This window comes from Stegodyphus dumicola, chromosome 6 (genome assembly GCF_044657685.1).
Source record: "Stegodyphus dumicola isolate Sdum_Otavi_A_Nest chromosome 6, ASM4465768v1".
In the NCBI taxonomy this organism is placed as follows: domain Eukaryota; kingdom Metazoa; phylum Arthropoda; class Arachnida; order Araneae; family Eresidae; genus Stegodyphus; species Stegodyphus dumicola.
The window spans coordinates 222,222,319-222,237,159 of record NC_140773.1 but is presented as its reverse complement, the minus strand read 5'-3'; the positions used below and the strand labels follow the sequence as shown (position 1 = coordinate 222,237,159).

Sequence of the window (14,841 nt, the reverse complement as noted above, 5' to 3'; positions counted from 1 at the left end):
GCTGTTTATTTAAAAGAAATACATACCCTTTGAACTTAAAAACTTTTCATTATTGGATAACATGAAAAGTTCATCATGTTCATTTTGCATTATATTATATCTTCAGGCATATCATTGATTTCTATTTACTCTTCACTATCACTGTTACTCGGATCCATAAATAAATAATCATCATCCGTTCCATCTTTCACCAACGCTCAATTTCCTTGCTGCAGCACAATTTCCATTTTCTTTCGCAAGCTGAATGACTTTACATTTTAAACCAGCATTGTTGTTTCATTTGGCAGGAGGTTGTTTCGTTTGGCAGGAGCCATATTTACTACTAAAAGGAATGCTAGATCAATTGTATTTTAACTAAAACCTTCTGACTTCAAAATCATCAAATGAGTACGGAAGAGAAAACATCTGAATCGTAATTCCGCAAATTCTTTCGGGTTGGAAGTGCATTCTTACTCCAAATTATATCTCCCTTTTCTCAAAATCCTACAATAGTATTCTTTTGGATATTTGCACTGAATACAATGTGCCTTCTTTGCAGGTATATTTACTTAAGCATTTAACCCACACACATATTTTTTCCTTTATTGCTTGTCAGTTTGGTATGCCATTGTTTGAAAGGCTAGGACAAATCTTCAAAAAAGTGACCTCAGAAGGTAAGAGCATTGCACCTGTATCTTTTAGGTTTCTTCGTAAAGAATTGGGTGCATATTATATGGCGAATATACCTAAAAATTAAAAAATATAACTCGAAATTACAGATGCACGTTATACACTGGAAAATAAGGTAATTTGTTTAAATTCAGCTCTTTGTGAAGCATTTTGTGAGTCAGGACATAAACTCATGAATAATAATAATTTTCCAGTTGTAGTGTGAAACTTTAACCGAGAGGTAGAGAGTATAACTGAGAAATCAAAATCTATAATAATGATTACAGGTACTGGTAATCTCTATGAACATTTAAAAAATATTTATTTGATATCAGTTTCTGTGTTTGTTTGTGTATCCTTTCCCCCCTTTTTTTAATTTTATTATGCAAAAATCAAAAGGAGAAAATAATGGAAATAATTCAATCTTGAAGAACACGGTTACAGTAAGAAGAGTTAGACACGGTTAGAATTCACACATGAAAAGTATTCATGGATAAACTACTGGGAATTATCGCAATATTATTTATTTAAAAGAAACAAATATTCCTTGTAAGAATACTTAGTAATATAAATATTAGAATATCTAATTAGATATCCTCATTTATACTTCCCTGAATTTTGAATCTCATCCATTCCTATTGTTGTTTGCCACCCAGCTAGTTTAGTGATTCGTGTCTAACTGCAGTACTGATGGACCTGGGTCCAAATCTTAGAGGATTCTTTAATGTTTGTAAGTGTATAGTCTCTCTATGTTAAGGGAGCACTCAAAATATATGCCAAAAGCACTCTCGAGAGGTTAGCAATAGGGGAAGAGGGGTAAATACGTCATTCAAATTAATATTTTTAGGAATTTAATTTTTTCGCTCTTAGTATCTGATATTAAGAATAACTTATTCACAAACAATTTTTTCTCTCACTGCATCTATTTATGTTCCCTCCTGCTTTAAAATCTTTTCTACTAGATAATTTTTTTTTGCTTATGTGGGCATTGTGATGTGTTCTCTCTTGACATATAAATTTAAATTGCCTTTCAATTTTAATAATATTTTTATAAATCAAAATTAACCACTGTTACAAATGTATCAGAATTTATAGAAATTCTGTAATATATTTTAAGATTGTTTTCGTGTCTTTTATCATGAAAGGTATCTGTATTTTTAAGTGAATAAATTTTGTTACATACGGTACCGTAGCTTATTAAAATCATGTCTGTTCCAAATATATTTGAGTGTGTTAAGTGGCTGAGCTTAATAGATGGTGATGTGTTTATTGCTAATTGTGACATCGGTTTTAAATTTATATAGTAAAATAGGAACTAACAACTGATTGAATAATTCATCCTAAAATAATAATTAAGAATTATTACTGAAATTAAACTGCATACATAATTTTAAAATTTTATATAAAATAGTTTCAGTACTTTGATGAAATTTTTAACTTTTACAAATAATTGATTAAAATTACAAAACAAACACTGTCTGTATTTTCATTTCATATTGTTCATCTACAGTTTTTGAACTGTCTATTCATTTCGTAAAAGAGCTGGTAGCTTATTTGGTCACTTTTCAGTTCAGGTGATTTTTTTCTTTTTTGGAAATTTGCATATGTGCTTAAGATTACTGAACAAATTGTGATTCAGTTCTGATGTACTATATGCATTTGGTTGGATTTTCTAAATTTTAGCTTCTTTGGCTAATTTCATTTTTTAAAATTTTCATACGCTTTTATAATGAGAAAATCCTGAGTAGTGAAGGGAAGCATTTATTTATCAAAGTACTTTTAAATATGATGAAAATAAAGTTTGTAATTAATATACATAGTATTTGCATGAGTAAACATAGTAATGTAAACAAAATTAAATGCAATTATTAACAGATTTAAATTTAACATTTCTTGAATCTTCGTATAAAATAAAAATAAAAAGAAACTGTCTATGGTAAATTCAAGACAACTTAGATCAGATGAAATTTGATAAACTAAATGAAATTTAATTAGAAAAAAAAAGTAATTCAGATGAAGTAAAATTTAAAAACAATTATTCAGAAAGTCATTAGAGGTGGAATTTACCTAATTTAAGTTTCATTAATTCAGTGAATTTCATTTATTCCTGGGAAACATTTTCCTTAGTAAAGACTAAAAGTCAAAAACCAAGAAATGAGAGACTGAAAGATATGAGGATGTGTTGGCATATCATCACTTTCTCCTGTATCATATTCACTAGTTCTTTGTGTAGGTTTTCTGTTCAGTTTTTACTTGTCGTTGCAGTATTGCCCTTAATTAACACTTTCTAAAAATGAAGCCTTTATGGTGGAGTATTTGCATTCTGAGGAGAATATTTATATTTTAACATTTGCATGGTGTTGTATCCATGTTTGCTTCACCGTACCTGTGCACACATGATGTAGTGCAAGTATAAAGCACTTATACTTCACTGTTCCTGCTTGTTCGTAGTCGGCATTTGATGTTGGCTTATCATCATGTATTTAATTTCGTATTTAATCTTTTAGACAAAGTTAATTTTTATGGTTTATTTAAGTCTTCAGCTTTCTTTTTAATGAACCATCTGACAAATGAAACAATCTTAATGAAACATCTGAAGTATTATGGCATTAAATCATTGCCACAGCTTCATAAGTTCCCTCGCTAATGTTTGAAACATTGGCTCTTGCTTTCAATTCCTTTGAGGCTTCTACATAAAAGCGACGTTTTTAAGAAATTGAGTCTTTGTATTGACTAATATGCATGGCCTTTATGAGAAGTACTGATATGGTTATCTCCTTCAATATGTTTTTCATAGCATTCAGGTCTGTTTGTCATTTTATGAGTATTTTTTTGTAACAACATTTGAAAGCTTTTATAACACTCTGGTGATAAGGTTGAATATTAAAAGGCATGTTTGCAAAAAGTGACAGTAATGTTTTTCAGGTAGAGATCAGTGAGTTTGCTGCATCGTTATCTAATTAGTAATACTACTTTTTTCATTTGTCAGTTCACTTTCCCATTAAAAAAAAAAAAAAAAAACAAAAACAAAACAGAAAAATAGTACTTATCATCTGTCACTTCTAAATACTATCATAAATTAGGGATAAATTCTCGCTTTTCAAACATAAATGCGTTTCTGCTTTTATCTGTTATTACTAGAGCTGTCTTAATTAGCTGTCTAGAGCTGTCTTTAGCAAATTTTGCATCTTTTATAATGAAAAAAATAAATGAGAAAATTTTTTAATTTCATAGCTTGAAACCATTCTAGAAAAATCTTTAGTATTTTTCACTATTTTGTCTTTCTTTGAGATATTTGCATTTTTTAATAATTCATAGTTAGTTTTAATTCTTTGTTTAAGTAAATTATAGAAGTGCTACTTACAAAATTCGTAGTGTAAATATAAATTTTCACGAATAATTGTAATTGTAAATGCAGATGCTTTTTGTTGCACTTACTTAAAACATCAGTATCTTTTCAAATTTTATCATTATGGCCTAAATATTTTCAAAATATTACAAGTTAAACCCACAACAGATTAAAAAAATGCTTCTGCCTGTGATTTATTCAATATCAAAACATGTTTTTATCCAGCAGAAAGTTTGCACTTTGTCTGTTAAGTCGATCTGTCACTTCATAACAAGGGCCATGGCCAATGCTTTCTTTGTTTTGTCTTCAGTATACTGTTATTACTCTTATTCTGTTAAAAAACTATTAATATAATGCAATTAATGATAATGTTAGGAAACAGTTCATGAACTTTTTTGGCAACTTTGTGAGCATGATGTTTATAGAAGGGGAAATTTTCAACCTTAAAAAAAGGAAAATGCAGAAATGTCACTTTCACTTCCTAACAGCTGGTATTCAGAAACACTTATTCATTTACAAAGCTTTTAGAGTAGCTGTGTCCAACTGATGGCTCATGGGTATCTGGTAGCTCACAATCCTATCTTTAAGGCATCCGTCAGCCACAATCACAATACTGCCATGAGATGAAAACTTTAATCCTAATGTAAAAAACATACAATTACACATAATGTACAGGGGTATTGCATATTTATGTTTACCTACTCTTGTGTTAGTGTCTTTGCTTTTTCCTGGGTCTGTGGTTTTAACTGTATGGCTGATCAGGTGTAGAGTGCCTGAACAGAAGCCTTGTTCGATACTGGTGGCACTGCTTGCTTCCACAAACAGTGAATTGTCCATCTGACCATAATCAGTTTGGTCAAAATAAATTGATAAAAGTTTGCAGTAGTGGCTGCCAAACTGTACTGTTTCTGCAAGTTTTAAACAAAAATTTTAATTATTTCATATATTTTTTGGTGTGCTTGTTGACATGAGTGATGTGTCAGGCCTCTCGAAGAGAAAGAAAACTTACCATTTAAACCATGAATAGGAGGAAGAGCTGTTATGTACAAATGCATAATAAACAATGAAAAAGCAATTTGGTTATTATGGTATGCTTGAGTAGTGGTACAAAAGTGATCTAATGCTGAGCGTTATCATAAAACTGTTCATAAGAATTTCAATGATAAATATCCACTCATTGTCTGCTTTACGTAGACATAGAGTTCAGTCATTGAAATCTTCTCTAAAAGCTCTACAAAGGAGTCTTATTTTAGTTTAAAAAATGAAGTATCCCTCAAAATAAGTTACATTCTTGCATCATATAAAAAGGCATATTCAGGTGGGGCCATTGTGAAGGAAGCTATATTGTCAATATCAGAGTCTTTATTTCCTGAATTTAAAAACAAAAATCACAGCTATAAAAGATGTGCCTCTCTCATGAAACATAATAGCAGAATGAATGCACAATATAACAAACAACATTTATGTATAAATGAGATCTGATTTTGAAAAATTACTGTTTTTTTCCTGCAGTTTCATGAATCCATCTGATGTTAACTGACTCACAGCAACTTCTGATGTTCACGAGAATGGTGTTTCCTGACTTCTTTGTGAAAGAAGCATTTTTGTATGCTTCTTTGGCAAAACAAAATTAGACTTTGGCAAACCCAGTTGGGTTTCACAGAATTCCCTTCAGAAAAACACAATTGGAAATAGACATAATAGAAGTGACTTCTGAAAAAATTTGTAGTATTGACTAATTGGAGGTTGAATCAGAGATTATTACCCTTCTTACTGATCCTTCACTCAGAAACACAAAATTAAAAATAATTTCTATATTCAGAAACACAGAAAATTAAATTAATGGACCCTATTAAATACAAAAACATGTTTAAGTGTGCACTAACAGTGAAAGCATTTTTTGAGTCAACATATGTCTGTGAGCAGGCTTCTTTGCAACTTAAAATAATAAAAAAGCAAGTATTGTTTGACCGCCTCATCTGCGACCATGAGTGCAAATACACATGCGCCATTCGGACCGAATTATTCTCAAAATAGGGTAAAAGGACTTTCTTTCTCTCTAGTATATCTCTTTCCAGAAATGAGAAGATTTTCACGTGATTTTTCATGTTGCAGCAAGTAATAATGCTCCTTTTGGACAAGTCTATGTGTTTTGGCAGAATGCCAACCAGGGCTGTGTTTGAGACGGTCGAACTGTACAAAAATATGTTGACTCCTGAGCATGTGAAAAATAGTATGGTGTTGGCATACTGTGTATCAGAATATATGCCAGATTTTAATAAATTGCCAGAAAATAATCAAATATCTCATTAATAACAAGTTAATGACTTAATGAAATATTTGACAATTTAACATTTGTATTTTCTTGTATTAGTAATTAATTCATTAGTATGCACTTTGCTTTCTAATTTGAAATGAAGTTAGTTTGAATGTATACTACATTTGCCCTGTAATTGTTATTTAAATATACAGGGTTTGTCTGGAAAGTAGTAGGACTGAATTTTTAGGAAAAAATTATTCCAAATTTTGACAGTAATAATTTTCAAAATATGTCCCTTGTGCATCAACACAGCATTTCCAGTGACTCTGCCAATCATTGAAGGCTCCCTGGATACAGAAACTGGAATTCTCTTCAGCTCCCTTGTTATGGCCTCTTGAATGGCTTGGACCGAGCCGTGGTGCCTTCCTTTCATGACCTTTTTTAGTCTGGAGAAAAGGAAGAAGTCTGAAGAAGCGACATTTAGGTCATGGCATGCCTAGGGAAGTTGTGTGATGCCATGTTTGGTCAAGAAGTCTATGGAAGCAAAGGCGATGTGGTTCAGCACATTGTTGTGATGAAACCTCCATGATCCAGCAATTGCTGGACAGATGTGACTACTTTTCTGAATCTGAGGTGGTCAGAATTTAGAAGATTTTGCAATTTCACTAAGTTTTTGTCACTTTTTGCCGTTGAAGGTGTCCTGACCGTTACTACTCATCTTCAACTTGCTCTCTTCCCTCCCCAAACAATTTGTGCCACTCCAAAACCTGTGATAGACCCATGTCTTCACTTTCATAAACAGTCTTGATCATGTCATGGATCTCACTTGCAGTTTTACCCTGTTTTACCCTTCCCTTCAGCACGTAATTCTGCTCTAATAAATGATTCATTATAGAGATGACAAGGCACCTTGAAAGGGGTTCACCTGAAACACAATCTACACTCTGTGAAGGCTTGAAGATGACTGCTGTGCTGGTACCACCAGCCAACCAGCCCAGTTTCACCACGTTTTGGTGGGAAAAAATCAGTCCTAATATTTCCCGGACAAACCCTGTAAATTTTAAGTCTCTCCAACACTGCCTTCCCACGACATGATTTCAAACATTGTTTTTGTTAACTAAAATTATTTTCTCTAGGTTACGTAGAGTATCAGATGGTGGAAGCAGATGCTGGTTTGTTGGTAAGAAATTTTGCTTTTTAAAATATGTTATGAATTTAGATGAATGCAAAATTAAATAATATAATTCCTCATAATTCACAAAATGTGGTGGCTTTGCTTTCTGGTAAATTATTCAACTTTTATTGTTATTTGATATTTATATAAAAATTTTAATTGTTAATTATTAAGGAACTGTTTGAAGTTATATAAATAATTTACAAATTTGTTCAGAAAGTGTTTTATTACATTAAAAGGAATAATGTTGGCATTTTACTAAACTGATGATTTTCCCAATGTTTTTAATGGGACATTTAAGTGAATATTTCAATGAATAAAAATTTTAAAATTTCAAGATTAAACTATGTTATCTCTGATTGCAGTATTCAAGGAACTGTAATAGGGCAGCTTTAAGTAGCAGTTCAATTTTATAGCTTACCCGAAACCATTTCTTGGAATTAGAATCATTTCTGGAGTATATTTTAAAGTGCTTTTGTCCTAAATTGTTTTACTTCCCTGGATAATGCTGTTTCCTTTTCCAAGCATTGTCTGCTGTATTTCAACACTAATAAAAACTATTTGAAGTTTATAATTTTATATACTATTTTGACTGAATGAGATCAAATTGTAATTGTTACTTGAGTTAACTGCTTGAGGAATGGAACTGTTGGAGTATTGATTTTTCAATCACATAATAATTAACCAATATAACATTATATGAAATTGTAATAAGGTCTTTTTTTGAATTAATAATATGAAAATTAAGAATATATTTAAAATTTTATGTGCATGTTTCTTAAATATCTGAGAAAAGAATAAGTTTGCTTCATCTTACATCATATGTATGGTTAAGCTATTAAAAAAGTAGTACAGTACAAAGTCCATAATCTCTGCACATCCATTATCCGGAGTGATCTATAATCCGGACCTCAATGCCACAAATTTACGCATGCGCGTAAAGCCAGTAAAGCATTTACTCGTGCACGCTTCCGATAGTGAAGAAAGTAACAGAGAACGTTATTGAAAACGAAAAAATTTCAATTGACAAGTTAGTCATATTCTTGACACAGCAATTACAGGACTTGACCAGTGGAACTTTGTAACTGAACAAGAAATTATGTCTGTTTACAGAATTATAGAGAAAGTATTAGCACATAAAACGAAGCAACTTAAACAACTTACATTGAAAGAAATGTTTAATAAAGTAAACAAATAAATATTAAGCTTTTTTTTTTGTAAATTTTGATACCCTTTAGATCATAATTGTTCTTTATTTCATAATTTATGGTTTCATATTTTTAATTATATAATTTCTGCATGCCATCTTACCAGATTTAAATTGATGACAGGGTTGCCACGCTACCTGGAAAACCGGGGGAACCGGAAAAAGTCAGGAAATTCGAAAATTGACCAAAAAATTCAGGGAATTTAAGTATTTTTGTCAAAATCTGGAAAAGTCAGGGAATTTCTTACAACGATCCCGCCAAAAAAAGCGATTTTTGCGCCGACGTCGGAAGAGATAACTTTTTTGGCAAATTGTGTATCACGTGAGTGTCATTCGGGCAGCTGGTATAGAGCCAGTTTTCGCAGCTCCAATTTGATTGTCTTTTAGAAAGGCAAAGCAAGTTTCCCGCAACTTTTGGTTTCCAGTATTCTTGAGAATCGCATGTCCAGTGCATGAACTAAAGAAAGCACCTGTTCTCGTAGAAAACAAAATGGGTTTTATCCTAGTATACGGTACCATGGAGGTTAGAATCAAAGAATATGTATTGTAATGAAGGAAAACCTCTGTGCAACAGACGTGGCTCCATTCCATCATAGAGGGAAACAGCTGTGCTTGCGTGATATATCTGTCGCCAAAGCTTGAAACTGGTGTCGAAGTTCGAAGGTCACGTTATCAAGAGTTCATAAAATGAATATCGTTTAAAATTTCTTTAACCACTTGCGCTAAAAAGACGTGCCACGCACGTCAAGATGCTTTTGTCTCAAACCTGCGAGCAATGTGAACACCACGTCGATAAGCATTTATCACAAAAATGAAAATAACGTGGTGCACACGTCACCTAACAACGAGTTTGTTTATTTCTCGAGTTACAGTTCTGGATTGCACTCGCAGATGCAGAGCGGCATAAATGAGACACTTTACCGCTTGTTATATTGTAGCACACGGCACCGCAACCGTGAAGTTTAGTCTTAGCGCAAGTGGTTAAACTCTAAAGGAAAAGAAAATATGTTTTGGCACAAGTAATTTAATTCATGTATTAGTTATTTTCAGGGGAAAAAAAACTACGAAAAACAGTTTTTAAAATTATTGCGAAAAATCCAAGAAGAAATGTCCTTTGATAAAACGTTTCTTCTTGGATTTTTCGCAATAATTTAAAAATGGATTTTCGTAGTTTTCTTTTTTGTCAAAGAACGTTTCTTCTTAACACGAGTTTCTCAATTTTCTGTACACATCACAGAGAGGGAAATTCTGGCCACCAGGTTCCGTCGCCAAATCCCTCGGCAAATTTTCCCTCCGCATTCTAGCAGCGTAATAGCATTTTACTTGTATGGAACCTTTTCTTCTTTACATAGACGTTCTTTGGTTAGAATAATCTCCATGTATATGGTACAATGGGATTTGGCGACATGATGATGCGCAGTAAATGGGTCATTTTGGTCTTGGCGACAATTTTTAAAATTGTGCCAAGGCCTTACCGTATACTAGAATTTTACCGCAAAATCTTTTTAAACCTTTTTTTTTTTTCTTTTAAATAAATACCTTGCCATTTTGCAATAAAATAAAAAAATAGGGTACTATTCGGTTTCGAGGGCTGTAAAAAGTCGCCAAATTATCGTTGATGCCAATGCTGACAAAAAGAATTGCGGCAACCCTAATAATTGCGACAAGAAAGGAAGTATAATAGTAAGTAACTATCTAAGATTGATGTTTTAATTTAGATGAAAGGTTAATTTCATATAATACTTTTTTATTATTATAATTTATATGAAAAAGGCTAAACATGACTGAATGGAAGCATAAGAGTAAATAACTATTTCAGATCATTATTATAATTTATATAAAAATTGCCAAACATAACTGAATTGATGCCTGCATCTCTATTTCGCTACCAACTAATTGCTAAAGCATAATTTCATCTCGTTGGTTGTTCAAACGTAATTTTCTATAATGAATGATGCCTTTTCTTTGAAAATATTCTCGGTAAAGTGCAGATTTGCTCACTTATTTGTTTGCCGCTTTTTACAAGGGTAAAAACATTTGAATTTTTGTCAATTTTCTTTTACTTTTTAAGTGAAAATAGCTCGATGTGTACATAGATAAAGTCAAGGGTGTGTGCAGTGCCATTTTTGTGCAATTTTGGATTTTTTTTTTAAAGTGAAAAGAAGTCGATGTGCACATGGATACCGAGTATTGGAATTCTTAAAAATGCTTCAAGCAGTGGATGATTCTGTACTTTACCCAAAATTCTATTGCCGACTTTTCGTCATGGGCAATTCTCAAATTGTTAAATCCATAGGATATCAAAAAAGGATTTTAAAATTAAACTAGTATTTCAATGGCGTCTTAAGAAATATAGAACTATATAAACTTATGCAATCTGAAATCAGCGCGTGTGCTAGATTTGGCGCGCTGTTAAATGGGCGCGTTTGCTAGATCCTCAAAACAGAATAGTACCAAAAATAGTTATCAGTCATCTAGGCTAACCATGTAATATAACTATATTCGCTAAAATATCGTTGATTATTCTAATTACATTTTTAAGTAATTATTTTTATGTTATTCGTATAATTTAATGTTGCTTCTTCCCTCTAAATTTATTTATTATTAGTAAATAATATTTCCAAATTTCAGAAAATTTTCTCTGGCATAATCCTGAAATTAATTCTAACAGTATGATGACATACCATCACGAAATTTAATGCACATATTTTTTCCTTATGTATGCTGCAAAATAAATATAAAATACCTCAATTTATTAAAATAGATTTCTTTCTTTCGTTTAGCTGCAAAATGTCTGCAAAAAAAGCCTTATTTTCAGAGGTGTTTGTGCTCCAAGGAAACCCTGGAATTCCGGGGATTTTGAACTTCGATATCCGGAAATTCCGGGGATCGTCGTTCAAAAGGAAATAGGAATAATAATGAATTATTTATTTTGATCTGGGTAATTTTGTTTGCTTTGAAAGCAGAAAACGCAAGGTCAGTGTGTGTGGTGAAAACTTTTCCTTTCTTTCTCCAAAGGCAGTGATAATGTGTGAAAAGGGGGGAAAAACTTCTTTTTTGTTCTTTCCTTATTGCGAGTTATGACTCATTCCCCCGGTTCTCGGACATTCTCTACTGGATTCTTTTCGGCAAGTAGACGCAGCAGAAAAAAAAGGGAGAGACTTCGTTCGACCAGATGTGCGATCACGTGACTCTGGGTTCAAAGGTCTTATTTCTCCTGGCGTGGCGCCAATAAGTAGAGAAAGGGGATTTTTCGCCATATTAGCTATTTGTCATTGCTACGCTGTGTAAAACTTTCGTTTCATTTATTGATGCACGTGTAAATTTTTCGTTTCGTTTATTAAAATATTTTTTTATTTATGTACGCAAGAGAATTTCACTATGAAATTTCTCGATATAAATAGTGATATTATACAATTAGAAGAAGGTGTCCGGAATGCATTTAGGTGGAATTGGATTGAACGGAGAGATGGTAATGGGGATACCATCGGCACATGGTGCAAGAAAATAAATGTTGCTAGACAAGCATATTGTGTTTTTTGTAACTCACTGCTGAAGTATGGTGAGGAAGGATTCAAGGCTTTCACAAATCATTCTAAAACTGTGACGCACATAAAATATTCAAAGTGCATTAGACATTCAATGACTTTAAGTAATTATGCTAATTCAAAAAATACTGATGACTTACTGGAGACTGATGCTCGGCCATTGGATATAGTGACAAGAAAAGCACGCCAAGAGGTATTAATAACTTCGTTTATCACCGAGAATTCTCTTTCTTTCAATGTAGCTCCCAATTTAATTGAACTCTGCAAACAGTTGAGCCGCGATCAGACGGCACTAAACTCATTGGAAATGTCCAGGACTACTGCATGTTATAAGATGAAATATGGGCTCGCAAAAACTATTAAGGAAAATATCATTAAAACTTTAAAGGAGACTCCATTTTCTCTAAATTTGGATGAAAGTACTAGCAATGCTCAAGAAAGTATACTGGCAATATTGGTGCAGTTTTATGACAACAATCAAAATGAAGTTGTAGTTCATCATTTTGCATCTCTAAAGATGGAATCTTGCAATTCAGAAGCTGTTTTTAAAGCAGTTGTTAATACTATTGAAGATAATAATATTCCATGGGCAGACTTAATTAGTGTATTAATGGACTCAGGTAACACCATGCGTGGAAAAAAAAAAGGGTGTTGAAACCAGACTACGATCAAACAAAGCACCCCACTTATTAGATATTGATGGTGACACATGTCACACAGCCAATAACTGTGCAAAAAAATTTGCTTCATGTTTTGATAGATAGTTAGAAGATTTGTTTGATGACATCTATTTTGATATGAAAAGCTGCAGTAAAAGAGAAAATTTTTTCAAAATCTGCGAATCCCTTGCCATTAAAAAACTTAAGCCTGTACATTTTATGTGTTTTAGAAAGAATCAAAGATCTGTAGGATGCTCTTATTGCATTTTATTTTTACTACTTTTTTAAAACTGATAAAGGGGATTATTTTTCTTATGTTGAAACTGTATACAATAAAAGAAATATTTCTGCAGCTCAGAAAAAAATTGTTGAAGGGGTATATTCTTGCTTGCATTCCCAACAACTCACAAAGGATGCTTTAGCTCGGAAAAAAAGAATACTAAATGGGTTATTTGTTATGCAAAACAAAACTTTATTGCATATGGCATTATATTCAGCAGTATTATCAGAGTTCAACACATATATTAAATTATTTGAAACAAAAAAACCAATGCTTCATTTAATACATTCCAGTATTTATAAATTGATGGCAAAATTTTTCTCTTTTTTTTATGAAGCCAGAAAATATAGAGTGTGCACATCTTATAATGATTTATTAAAGGTTGATGTCACAAATCCAGAATTCCATCTACCTAGCAAAGTAATAGTTACTGGTGCAGAAGCTTCCACTCTCCTGAAGAAATTATCAAAAAAATCATCTAATAGCAAAAGAATTCCAAATTTCTCTGATGAAAGCTTATACTAATACAGAACAGCATATGAAACAGAAATTACCCCTTAAAATTCATATCTAATTAGTTTTACAGCATTAGATCCAGAGCTAAGAGGTAAAACCAGTACAATATTAGCTTTTGAAAAATTATAATCTTTTATGTCCCATATTTTTAGTGATGATGAAAAGTCAAAAGTAGAAGCTGAAATAAGGTTATACCAGAGTGATATTGATATCACCAAAGAAATGCTCTACACATCTGATGAAAGTGGAAATCAAGTCAAGTGTACAATTGATAAATATTGGCCTAAAGTTTTTAATTTAAAAGATGATTTCACAAATGATTATAAGTATCGTACATTGGCTAAATTGGTCAAAGCCTGCCTTAGCTGCTTCCATGGCCCATTAGTGGAAAGTGCATTCAACTTAATGGATACACTTGTCACTGACTATAGAACCTCTATTAAGATTGATTCCGTAGATGCAGTGCAGACTATTAAATATGATTTAATGGCTTCTAAAGAAACCTCATGTGAAAAATATGGCTCAAAAAATCCAATGACTGATCCAATTCACAAAGATCTCTTACTGAATATGAACAGAAGTTGAAAAACATATCAAGAGGACTTAAAAACATGTATTTCAGATGAGTCACCTATAAAAGTCTCTGAAAAACCTTCTACATTAGCAGAAAAGCAAACTGCTTCTACCTCTGCATGTGCAGTTCTCGAGGAAATTTCTTCAACTGTAAATGAGGAAAATAAAAGTCAACCTTCCTGCAATTGTGAAGTTCACCACAAAAGAAAGACAAGCCCACAAACATCAGAAAATAAAAAAAAAGTGGCAGAAATTAGATAATTTTTTTTTATTATTAATTTAGGTAATTTAAAATATTTACATAAAATGTAGTAGTTTATATGTTTGAAAATTTATGGTTATTAATTTTGCAAAAAAAGTAATTCATTGAACTTTTATAATTAGGCCATTCAATACTTCATAATTGTAATTTTTCATTTCTCTCCCCCCCCTTCTTGAAACTCCAAAATGTCGGTAGTAAGTCCGTAAAAGTTTCAGGGGATTTTTTGGGGTCCCACAAACACCCCTGTATTTTATTCCAGATTGGGAAGATTCTAATCTCAATCTTCAGTGGAGAAAACAACAACTATTATAATTATATTTGTGTTTTCAAGTGTTAAGGTGCCTTTTAAGAACATACCTTACACA

General features: G+C 32.1%; 1 protein-coding gene across 1 annotated transcript in view; it reads left to right on the top strand.

The window, feature by feature from the left end:
* The window catches only part of LOC118183894 (serine incorporator 5-like), a 76,599-nt gene that overhangs the window by 19,310 nt on the left and 42,448 nt on the right, over positions 1-14,841 (top strand). The window contains exon 6 of the mRNA XM_035353504.2: positions 7,394-7,437. Within this exon, the coding sequence (XP_035209395.1) occupies positions 7,394-7,437 (44 nt within the window). The remainder of the gene's footprint in view (positions 1-7,393; positions 7,438-14,841) is intronic.